This window comes from Marmota marmota, unplaced genomic scaffold, assembly GCF_001458135.2.
Source record: "Marmota marmota marmota unplaced genomic scaffold, marMar, whole genome shotgun sequence".
Classification (NCBI taxonomy): Eukaryota; Metazoa; Chordata; class Mammalia; order Rodentia; family Sciuridae; genus Marmota; species Marmota marmota.
The window spans coordinates 27,056,116-27,069,229 of record NW_026000142.1 but is presented as its reverse complement, the minus strand read 5'-3'; the positions used below and the strand labels follow the sequence as shown (position 1 = coordinate 27,069,229).

The 13,114-nt window shown below is 36.6% G+C and overlaps 1 protein-coding gene across 1 annotated transcript in view; it reads right to left on the bottom strand.

Annotated features, from left to right (window-relative positions):
• Positions 1 to 13,114, bottom strand: part of Fbxl13 (F-box and leucine rich repeat protein 13) — a 195,833-nt gene that overhangs the window by 28,363 nt on the left and 154,356 nt on the right. The window contains exon 18 of the mRNA XM_015488382.2: positions 11,783 to 11,866. Within this exon, the coding sequence (XP_015343868.1) occupies positions 11,783 to 11,866 (84 nt within the window). The remainder of the gene's footprint in view (positions 1 to 11,782; positions 11,867 to 13,114) is intronic.

Below are 13,114 nucleotides of genomic sequence, written 5' to 3'. Positions count from 1 at the left end.
AGTCCATTTTTTTCCACTTCTAACCTGGAGTATTGGATGATATTAAAGACTTTCAGAGCAGTAGGGCCAAGAGATAAAGGGTCCAAATTTCAGGATGTGAATGTTCCACCGTCCCATACAGGAGATTTCTAAGTTTTTCTGCACCAAAGACCAATGATTAAGGCCGTTTTGGAAAGGAATCCTCTGTTGCCTCCCTTGCAACCCATGAACATAACCTTATCCCTGGAGAAGAGGTGGAGTTATTGAAGTCTCATGCTTTGATAATTATTATTGAATGACTTCATCTTGGAAACAAAATAGATATCAATGTTGAATTTTCAAAAAATTGTTGTTATGTGGCGCCAACACATCTAATCCATCTTTGGAATTATGAGTCAGTATGTGTCAACAGCTACTGAAATCAGTTTTGGTTTAGCAGTTTTGGGGTGGAGTCTATCAACTGATAAAAATGATTAATGAGACTATTATATAAACAACATTTTGTAACTAGTTAGAAAGTTCAGTGATTCAAAGTAAATATTTAAGATCAGAAAAGATCCATGGGAGAGTAATTCAGTGTTTGCTGTTTGGGATCATAAACTCAACATTTTTTTTAATTTAAATTTTAATTTTTTTGTACCAGGGATTCAATCCATTGGTAAGCTTAACCACTGACAAACAACATCCCAAGCCCCCTTGCTCCCCCCCTTTTTTTTAAGTTTTAGAGATAGGTCTTGCTAAGTTATCTAGGGCCTTGCTAAGTTGCTGAGGCTGGCTTTGAACTTTTGATCCTCCTGTCTCAGCCTCCCAAGCCACTAGGATTACAGGCATGCGCCACCACACCCAGGTTTTCTTATACTCTAGAGAGAATAAAATACAGGCTGTCCATAGGCCATAGGCCACTCTGGGGGAAGAAGACTCAGATAGACTGTGGCTGAATGAAGTAGGTCTTTCTGGGTCTTTCTCATAAGGACTGTGTTTGGATTGTGTCACTGGAGCTCGTCTTCTGGACCTTTGTGACCTGAGTTTCTATGTAGGTCTATAGTAGTTCCAAGGGTTTCCGTTTCTAGCACAGATAGTTCAGTGCACAAGACTGAGAACTCTGAACTGCCAACTCCCACTTACATTTTGCCAGTAAGCACCACATGGACACAACCACTTGACTTCCTAAACATGACTCCCACTGAAAGTCAAATAAACAGCAATGGATCTTGCTTTCCTAGCCTCCCAACTATGAAGCAGTTCACAATCTGCTCAACATGGCTGCTCTTCCCAGCTCCTTATTCCTTGAGTCCTCTTGTCTACCTCCCTTTATATTTGTAAACAAGACAAAATTGTTACTAAAGATCAAACAGAAAAGAAAATCACAAGCTTATAATATAAAATAATGGGTAATAAGTGGTCAAAACACATTGGATATTAAAGGAAAGAGAAACATGTAATTTTCAATGTCTAAGCAGCCAGGGAAAGTTTGAAGTTCCCGGAAAAGAAGGGGCCCTGGAAGGACAATGAGGGAAGTGGAGATTCTAGTATTTCTCCTGCTGCTGATATCCCATGAAAAAACACTGTCAGATACCTTTGTAGTCACCAGAGAACATGACATTTATCTAAGCTGTATCTTTAAAAAGTCACAGTACTACCATTTGCAAGATACCAGAAAATAAGGCACAAGCCAGGCAGAAAAGACATAAGACAGCAGATGGAACTGGCTATTTCTCTTGTGCAGTTATAAATACAATTGTTATGATTGGGATATGAGGTATATCTCTCAAAAGCTCCTGTATTGACACAGGACTGTGAAATGACTGGATTGTAAGAGCTATAACCTAATGAGTCTATCCTAGTATAAATGGACTGGGTGGTAACTGTAGGCAAGTGTGGCATGGTTAGAGGAGGTGGGTCACCGAGGGCATACTCTGTAAAGGCGCATATTCCCTGTAGCCCCTTGTCCCCCGCTGCCCCAAGCTTCCTAACCTCACCATGAACTAAGCAGCTTTCCTCTGGCCTTCTCCCCATGATGTGCTGCCTCATCTTGTGCCCAGAGCAATGGAGTTGACCATCTATGAACTGAGACCTCTGAAACCATGAGCCCCAAATAAACTTTGCATCCTCTAAGTTGTTTTTGTTGAGCATTTTGTTCACAGTGATGCGAACACTGACTAAAACAGAAATTGGTACCAAGAAGTGAAGCTGTTGCTGTGACTAACCTGACCATGTGGTTCAGAACCCTTTGGAGCTGGCTTGTGGGAGAAGTTTTAAGAAGTTGAGAGATACAAGCTGAAAAATATTTAAAATGTTGTAAGTGGAGTTTAACGGGTGATTCTGGTGGGAATTCAGAAGACCAGAATGCTGACAAGAATGAGGATTGTACTCATGAGGGCTCTAGGGGAATTAAACTAGAGGCCACTCATATTATATTCTGGCAAAGAAGTTGTCTACATTTTTCACATGTCCTGAGACTGTGTGAGGCCAAATTTAAAAGTGATGGGCTAACTAATCTGGCAGAGAAAATTTCAAGGCAGCACAATATTCAGTCAGTAGCATGGATATTGCTGGCAGCTTTTAGCCTGGTTTACAGCAAGAATCAAGAGCAGAAAACAGGGCTAAAGGATTTTAAAATTTACAGTTTGGCTAGAAAAGTGCATGTAGAGTTGGGTCCAAGGAAAGTGTGCTTATTGAGGAGATTAAATCTCCTACAGAGATGCTAAGTATTTTGTGCAGAGATAATGAGAAAGATGCCTCAAGAGCATCTCAGGCCCACTACCGGCTCCAGGATATACAAAAGAAGATTCCTTTGAGAAGAGATCATGGGGGCATCCTACTTGCACAGGAGAGCCTAGGAAGTTATTGCCTCATACTGAGTCACACAGGACTCAGAGGGCACTGTAACCATAGACCAGAGCATCATCAATGTGGTGCCAGTTCTGCAGGAAGGCAGGATGCCAAAGTAAAAAGTCATGGAGACTATCACTGAAATTTCAAAGGCAGGCCTGGGAGGCCAGGCAAAGTGTAGCAGGTCAGAGTCCCTTCAAGCTGTCCCTGAGAGAGATATGCATGAAGCTGTGAAGGTAAATCTGAAGCTGGAATGGAGACCCCAGGAATTAAGAGATGCCAGTAACATGGACTGTCTACCAAGAAAAGCTGCTGGCTATGGAGAGTCAGGCTAGAAGACAGAACACATTTGTGCTGAAACTGACAAGACCAAAGGGGTGGGGCTGTCCAAGCCCTTTGGAGAATACATCTCCGTGTCCCAGAGGCTGTATATGGAATTAGGGGACTTGTTTGCCTGGCTGGGTTTCAGTCTTATTTTGACCCCGTTCCTTCTTTCCATGCCCCCATTCCTCCTTTTTGGAATTGGAATGTTTACCGTGTGACACTGTATATTGGATATATGTAACTTGTTTCTTATTTTTACAGAGTCTAACTCTCAAGAATTTTTCTTCAGTCTCAGAAGGAGACTTTGGACTTGGACTTTTGAGTAATGCTGACACTGTTAAGATTATGGAACTCTTAGAGATGGACTAAATGTATTTTGCATTGTGAGATAGACATGAAATTTTGGGGGTCAGGGGCAGAATATTATGCTTTGGATATGAGGTGTCCCCCCAAAAGTTCCTATGTTAAGGCAGAAATGTGAAATTATTGGATTGTGAGAACTGTAACCTAATTAGACCATCGTACTATGAATGGACTAGGTAGTAACTGTAGGCAAGTGGGGCATGGCTGGAGGAGGTGGATCACTAGGGGTGTGCCCTGGAAGGGTGTATCTGCTCTGTGGACCTTTACCCACTGCTTTCTGATCCCATCATGAGCTGAGACATTTTCCCCTGCTGGGCCCTTCCTCAATGATGTGCTGCCTTACTTGGGCCCAGAGCAATGGAGTCAGCTGTCTTTCGACTGAGACCTCTGAAACTGAGCCCCAAACAAACTTTCCCTCTTCTAAGTTGTTCTTGTCAGGTATTTTAGTCATAGCAACACAAAAGCTCAGTAAAGCATACAACCCACTGCATTTTGGTTATGGAGTTTTTTTTTTTTTAAACATGTCTGTATTAGAGATACTTTTTTCATAATTAACAAAAGATAAGAGGGGTTATGTTTTGGTTTGGAGAAAGTTGACAGTTTATCTAAGTCTAAATCTTTTCCTCCTCTCCAAACCACAAGATTTCCAGAGAGAACAAATAAAACTGCACAAGACTCATATATTCTTCATGACTAAGAGATGGAGAATACTACAACTTTCAAATTACCTGTAAATAAAGTAAAATTAGAAACAAATTCCAACAGAGTTTTCTTAGCCTGCCTTCAGCTGTCATAATCCTGTAGACCATGTGGGAGAGGGGAAGCTTTAAAGACTTACCTAAAAGGCTAATGTGAAGGGAGCTTAGAAGAAACACACTCAGAATCAGGTTTTCTATTTTTTTTATTTTTTGGTATGGGGATTGAACCCAGGGGCACTTAACCACTGAGCCACATCCTCAACCCTTTTTATTTTTTATTTTGAGACAAGGACTCACTAAGTTGCTTTGGCTTTGCTATGTTGCTGAGGCTAGCTTTGCACTCAGGATCCTTTTGCCTTGGCCTCCCAAGCCACTGGGATTAAGGTGTGTGCCACCACACCCAGCAGAATCACTTTTTATATAGGAAAAATTGAACTTTTTTCTGTACATACACATATCACTCTCAATAATTCCAACACCTAACACCAGATGTGTGGTTTTTTCACACACGGATCAATTCTCAGCTGAGTTCCATAATGTAACTTAATTGTTTTTAAAAAAATATTTTCAGTTGTAGTTAGACACAATTTCTTTATTTTATTTGATTATTTATTTTTTGTTTGTTTTAGTGTGGTGCTGAGAATTGAATCCAGTGCCTCACATGTGCTAGGCAAGTACTCTACCACTGAGCCACAACCCCAGCCCCACAATGTAACTTAATTTTGATACTTAACTAGAATCAGTGTAAATCCCACAGTTTAAGAACCCAATCCCCACTTCAGTTGCCAATTACAAGTCCCAGGTTGTCACTGTATATCTGATGGATCAGATACAAATGGCGTTCACACAATCACTTTCTGAGATTTGCTAGGACAGCTCAGAGAACTCAAGGAGACCCATTTACCTGATTTTTACATAATAAGGGATATGATAAAGGTCAGAGATGAGCAACCAGATGAAGAGGTACATAGGAAAGACCTGGAAGGTCCTGAGTGCAGGAGCTTCTGTCCCCAAAGAGTTGGGGCATATATCACCAACTCTGTGAATATGTTCACCAACCTGGAAGTTTTCCAAACCCCATAGTTCAGGGATATTTTTTTAAGATAGCCATGATCAGTTATTAGCTCAATCTCAAACTCCTTCCCCTTTCCCAGAGGATGGGAGTTGAGGTTAAAGTGCTAAGCTTCTAATTATGGTTTGGCCTTTCTGGTGACCAGCCCCCAACAAGGAACCATAAGGTTCCTCTAGGAGTTCTGTAGAAACAAATATTAGAACAAATGACTAGTATTCCTAATGCTCAGAAGGTTACAAAGGATTTAGGTGAGCTGTACCAGGATATGGAGACAAAGACCACATTTATATATTATAAATCACACATTCATAGGAAAAGAAAGTGCAACAATAATTGCCAAAATAGGACTTGGTAGCTCATAAATTTTGCTTGGCTATGGAAAAGTTCCTGAAAAATGGGGGTACCTCCCAGGCAGCCAAGTCAGATGCACGGACATCATTTTAACCACCTCTTCACCTTCATCCCACATCCAAAATATTACTAATTCCATGATTTTTTTCTATCTAAATGTCCTCTTGTGTTCAGTTGCCATCTTCTCTTCCCTGGGTAATAACACCTCTTAGCTTACCTTTACCTTCATTGTTGATGCTTTCTTTTCTTCCCCTTGCCCTTCAATCAATCTTCCATGTTATTTACTTAAAAGATTTTCTGACAGATAAACTCCCTGGCATTCCCATGCCAGATTAGGTACCTCATTTGAATCCTTCCATAACTTTCTACATGCTTTTATCACAACATAATGACTAAAGGAGTCACTTTGGAATTAGACATTTTATACTGTAGGTTATGTGCTTACTTATTTCATGTCTTGGGGAAACATTTCTAACTTCTATGAACCTAGTCTTTAAAATGTAATTAAAAGTATTACTAACTCATAAGGTAGGTAATTGATACATAGAAAATACAACAAAGACTAATATGTAGTAGATGCTAAATTAATGTTAGTTTGAAATTGCCACATGATATTAGATTTTTCTTCTTATAAATGTTCCTAACCCACTGAAGCTTGCCTCATCACTTACAAAAATCTATATGATTTTGGTTCTTTTTTCAAATATAGATGATTTAAGCATCTACTACATAGAAAGTCCAATAAAAAAATGCTCAGGTCAATCACTGAACAAGAGGGTACATTTTCACAAAATTAATTAATCTGAAATGAGACAGTTTTAGATGGTCTTACACGAGGGCATTAGAGGGGCCTGATCATCTAAATTATTTCTAACTTGGTAATTGCAAATAATATCCTACTTTACTAAGGACACTTAAGAAACTTTCTGAATGGACATGACCAAAGTACCTGAACTCTGGAGCAGTTACAGACCCCCACCTATTGAGCGTAGCCCACCAGGCTGCACTCTAGAGAGCACAAAGATCGTGTGCTTGCCAGCCCTTCTGCAGTGCTGGCCAACACTGGATGCCCCAAAATGAGTCAATTATTTCTTTGAAGATCATATTCCAAATTATCCTTTTGTGAAGAGCACTGGCTGTTGAGATTACTTGTGTTTTACCAAGTGTAAATAATTAAACTATTATACTAACGATTTTTTAAAACTTAATAGTATATGTTGGTTACTATATAGAACAATAACAACAGTAATCACACTTACTCTGTGTCAGGAATCATACCAAGTACTTAGCTATTTTATATCATTTAATACAACCTAAAGAATATTTTTAAATTATACTCATTTTTATGAATGAGGAATCTTAAGACCCAGGGAAAGAAAGTAACTTACCCAAAGTCACACAGCCCAACAGAGCCAAAGTTGGAAAGTCCTGTCTGACTCTAAACCAGAGAGTGGCAATTATAACTTGTGAGGCAAACCTGGTCTGCCATCTATTTTTGTATGGCCTACATGCCAAGAATGGATTTTATATTTTTAAATGGTTGGAAAATAACAAAAGAATATTTAATAACATGTGTAAATTACATAAAGCTAAATTTCAGTGTCCATAAATAAAGTTCCAGTGTCCATAAACAAAGTTTTATTGGAAAACAGACACTCATTTTTTTTTTCACATTGTCTATGGCTGTTCCCACACAATAGCAGCAAAGCTGAACAGTTGTGACAGAGACTATGTGGCTTGCAAAGTCTAGAATATAAGCTACCTGGTCCTGAACAGAAAAACATTACAGAAAGGTTAACAAAAAAATCCGACTCCTACTCTAGTATGCTAACTCCTATCTGTTTCACAACTGTAGTCACTATAACAGTGATGAACTATTGTGAGGCTAAGTACATTGCGTAAGATCATGTGGCCATGTGGAAGGCAGAATCAGTATAAAAATCAAGACTTCGGTCAGCAGAGACCAATCCCCTATATTACATCATTATCTTTGCCTTAAGAAAGTCAATCCACACACTCCCATAGAAAATAGAGCCTTGTAATTTAAGTGGATGATTATTTTTGAAATTAAAGATAATTCATTAACAAACTATTTTTTAAATTTTTTCCTTGAGTGCTGACCACCATTTACTGGTTTTAGCCTTAAAAGCACACACATGCGTGTGCGCGCACACACACACACACACTATACACATACATTTATTTACATATATATATATATACACACATACATTTATATATGTGTATATATACACACATCTATATATATTACAGAATACAATCTTATAGCATTTCTAAACACAATTTGGATGCGAAAAACATACATTGATATATGTATGTTATGTAATATATACTAAGATATATAGATACACTTAATTCACACACATATTAAACATATAGTTTTACATTTGCTTATGTATTTACATGTAAACACATATAATCAAACATGAAGTGCCTGTACATTTAATTTATACATACTAAACAATAGGTACACATTTTATGTACGCATTTACATATAAACATGCATGTATGCACACTTTTTTTTCAAGATGACATTCTTTTATTATATTGCAAAAGAGAACACTTCCATTTGTCCCAAATCCCAAAATAAAGCAATTATAAACTCAGAAAATTGTGAGACAATTGTAGTCTCACTACAACAGGCTTTAACTTCACCCACATCTTTGTTATACATTCAGTATACAGAAAGTGTGGATTTGAATATTATGCACACTTTTCACAGCATACATGTGTTAGTGTTTTTGGTGGATCACATGAAACCTGATTTTTGCTTCCTAATTCCCCTTTTTAACTGCCTCAACCTACTAACACTGAAATAATCAGAAAGTTTTGTCTAATTGCAAGATTTTCACCCACAGATACTCTGCATAAAGAAAAACATATACCTTCATATGAATGAATATTACATTACTGTTATTAATAGTATACTTTATTCTTAAAAAAAAGAAACAAGAAGTGTGAACTAGATGAAGGAAATATAAAAAGTAACCAGAGTACATAATTGGATTTATTCCATTGGTTCTATCATAGTAATCTAATACAGAACTTGCAGTTTATCTGTCTTGTAACACTTCCATTTAAACTTATTTCTCTGCCAAACTTGACATTCTATTATTTAATGTTATAAAATGCTCAAAAAATGTTTCTTGAGAAATGCTTGATTAGTTATATCAAACATTTCTTCCAAAGTTGCATTTCAAGAGCACCAAATAATTTTAATTTAACATAATCATTGAACACATAATATTTTCAGAAAAGAACTGAAGCTGGAGAAAATAATTAAAGCCAGATCCTAAAAGTCAATACATCTGAGGCCCCAGACACATAATCTGCAAGAGCTGTAGCTTCCAGTAAAACTCCAAAATGAGGTAATTTTTTTATTATTATGTTTACAACTCTTACAAAACCTAATTAGGGTAAAAATCTTTTCATTTCTCATTAAAATGGGTTTTTCAATGTCTTATGCTAAAAAGAGAGTCTCCCCTACCTTTTATGAGTAGAGAGAGAAAATTTCTGATAAATTATGAATAACCTAAACATCTAATTCAATTGGTATGTTTTGCTCCTTTACTCTCTCTTTATAAATCCAGATAATAAGTTGTGAAATTGGCAAAAGTCACTTTCTCCTCCCCTTTCTTTCTCTGTTCCCTTTTTGAGACTAAATTCAGCGAGAGGAGGGAAAGAGGAAAATGATTACTTTTAGCATGTCCAGAAGTGTGAACCTTGGAAGAGTTAAAACTGGCTAAAAAACAACAACCACATACACACACATACACACACACACACATACACACACACACCACTTCAAAAACAGAGAGGAGAAAAAGAGGAATGAGAGATGGTGAAAACAAAATTTCCTTTTCATGAACTTGAACAAAATAGCTGATTTAATGTAACTAATAATTGAGTAATTATGTATTTCCATGTTCCTATATTCCATGCACCTTTAAAAAATTATCTCTTTTAGATTACTGAAATTAAATACATACAATTTATTTATTTATTTGTTTGTTTATTTATTTATTTATTTTGGTGCTGGGGATCCAACTCAGGGCCTTGTGCATGCAAGGCAAGCCCTCTCCCAACTGAGCTATATCCCCAGCCGTAAATACATACAAATTTTTAAAAGGTCAAATTTTATTCAAACTTTTAACTATTTTATTTTATTCATTCATTATTTATAGAATACCTGTAATATACCTGCAACTATATTAACTACTGGAACTACAAACTCAAATAAGAAATGATCTTTTCTCTCAAGGAACTTAGAATTCTGTTGTAGAAATTGGTTTCTCAACCTCAGTATTATTGACATGAGGGTTAACTCATTCTTTGTCATAGGGAGTTCTCTTGTATACTGTAAGATGTTAATATCACCTCTGGCCCATGGATGGATGAATGAATAAATGGATATGTGAGTAGATGGATAGATGCGGAGGAGAGCTAATGGATTAATGGATAAATGGATGATGATTAATTAGGCAGGCAGATAAATGAATAGGTAGGTTGATGTATAGATAGATGAATATATAGGTGGATAAATAGAGGAAAGGTGGGTGGCTAGATGGGTGGGTGGCTGGATGGGGACACATTATATATATGTACTGAACTATTGTTCTGTCCCTCATAAATATGTACAAATATTTTGTGCCCTTTAAAAACGAGAGAGTGAGCTAGGGTGTAGTTGAGTAGTAGAATGCTTGCCTAGCATGTATGAGGCCCTGGGTTCAATTTCTAGAATCACACACACACACACATACATACACAGAAAAGAAAAGAAAAAGGTAAGAAGAAAGGAGCTGAGAAGAAGACAACAAGTTCTCCATAGTCTTGCTTTCTGGTTGTTGACTAGGGTGCAATTTCCTGAATAGGTGTAGACTGACTGATCTGGGACCAGAAAGAACATATATAAGGATTGGAAACTTATGTCCAATTCATGATCAGTATAATTCCACAGCATGTACAACCACAAGAATGGGATCCTGTTTAGAATAAGCTATTCTCCATGTATGTATAATATGTCAAAATACACTCTGCTGTCATGTATATCTAAAAAAAAAAAACAAATAAAAAAACTAGGAATGGGGCTGGGATTCTGGCTCAGTGGTAGAGTGTTGCCTGGCACATGTGAGGCACAGGGTTCAATCCTCAACACCATATAAAAATAAACAAATAAAATAAAGGCATTGTGTCTGTCTACAGCTAAACATTATTTAAAAAAAAACTAGGAATGGAATCACCATTTAAAAGAAAAAAAGAAGAAGAAGAAAGCAGAATACTCTACTTGTGGGATCCATCCCTTTATCTCTGATGAAAGTTCCTTCCTCCCTTTTTTCCTTTTTTTCCTAAGTCCCTCAATGTTCATGGTTAGCCTCAGGTTCTCCTATGTGGTGAGGTCTTTTAAACTCTCAAGACTCATTTATTTGGAGTTCCCAGTGTCTTTAACAATTTCCATATGCCTCGGTTATCGGTTTCGTCCCTTTTCCACACATGCATGACACACTGTTTTGGTGTTTTTTAATCTTAACAACCCAGTAAGATGCTGAATGTGCTGAAAATGACACTGTGGTTGCTCACAATGCCTACTTTATGACTTCCTGTACAACTCTCAGGACCAGGTCTAGGAAATTGATCTTTCTCATAAATTATTGAAGTATCATTTGAGCACATAAACATTTATCCTACTCAATTACTTACCTTATGCTGTCCATTCTGATAAAGAATGCTACCAACTATTTTGAGTAACTTAAGTTTCAAATTGTTAAGTATCTGGTATAGGTTTTTCAAAGTCGCCCAATGTTCATGGTTAGATTACTTAACATTTTTATTCTATTGAGCCCTCTCTATATATGAGAAGACTTTTTAACACAGAGCAGTTCCATCACTCTCCAAATAAAATGTCTCTATTTATCTGAGTCTGACATGAGGAAGAAAGAGAAAAATGAGAAAACAAAGCCTCTCACTCATGTTGGCCTGGAAGACCCAACAAAGAGCCCAGAGTTGATCTTGGCTCAACCATAATCACATATGTGTTGTTCAATTTCTCGCCCACTTCTTTTATCTACTCTGACCTACAAAGTTTATTCAATTTATTCTTAGTTTTCTATCACAGTTCTTTAACAGAAGACCTTAATTATCATACCTGAATTCCAAGATCCGTGATTTTATAACACTCAGATAAAGAAAGTTCCTTAAGTTTCTTATGTCTGGAAAGCATTATCAAACCCTGAAAATATAAAGATCATTTTAGATTATAATTTAGTATGGAAGGTATATTTTTAATAACTATTTGTGCAAATTAACAGCATTTTTTAAAATTATGCAAGCAAAAAGAATTTATTTTCTGTTATATTTCTCTATATTTGACAAAACAAACTCAATTTGGATAAAAAGATTATTGAATAATGTTTCTCTAATATTTTTGTCTCTGATATTTTGCAAAAAGTGCTGCAGAATTCCCGGGCAAGAAAACTCCTTAGGAAGTTATTACATTGCTGTTTTCAGACAGATGTTATCGGAATCAATATAAACAACTCTAACTTTATCTTGAAGACACTTTATGTGGCTAATGAATCTGTTTGTCAGTAAGTCCTTATTCGTTCCAAACCTACAAATCTCAAAATCTTTAGCTAATTTTATGATTATTAATCCCTTGAAGAGAAAGGGAATAGATCTTTATATAAAGGCCTACTGACAGATAATCTCTCACTAATAGCCCACTTCTTTTTCAGTTTTAATACATTTTCTTTTTATGGAATACAAAATAGATTGCACTTTTAAGCTCTTACATTTTTAATATGTGATTGTATTGTCCTTTCTCAGGACTTTCCCCCCTAAACTGATAGGCACAACCCTCAGATATGACAAATGTGGCTTATAGATGCCATCTTCCTGTTTTGCTTTCAGGATCTTGTTACTTTTATAATTCCATAAAATAACATCCTCAGTCTCTCTCTCTCTCTCTCTCTCTCTCTCTCTCTCCCCCCACCATTCTATGATTCCAGAGTCAGCAGAGAAAATGCTAGAAATGGCTATAGATTTGTCCTTTTATTTGTATTTCTGGTTTACATTTTATTGATTTTTAAATGCAACATTTGGGTCATAATTGAATATGGAGTCTGCAAATATTAGATTTTTTTTTCTCCTTTGGGCCTCTTCATTTAAAGAAAGGAGAAAAAAAAAGTCCAAACTAAAGGAAAAAGTGTTAGATTTAAGCCTCTGTTTAAACTGTGATTTGTAATTTTGTTTGATGGTTCTGTACACCACCCCAAAATAAAATCACTCTGTTCATTCTTTTAATTTTATTGTGACTGTGGATTCTTTTGCTAGGAACATATTATGTTTTCTGCCTCCTTGTTTCAAAACAAAGAATGATCAAACCCTGTGGAGCTATTGAATGTGGTCTGGGTTCCAGATGTGGAAGATATTTTATTCATGTTAGAAGAATTGGAAGAGCTTAGATATTTCCCCAATA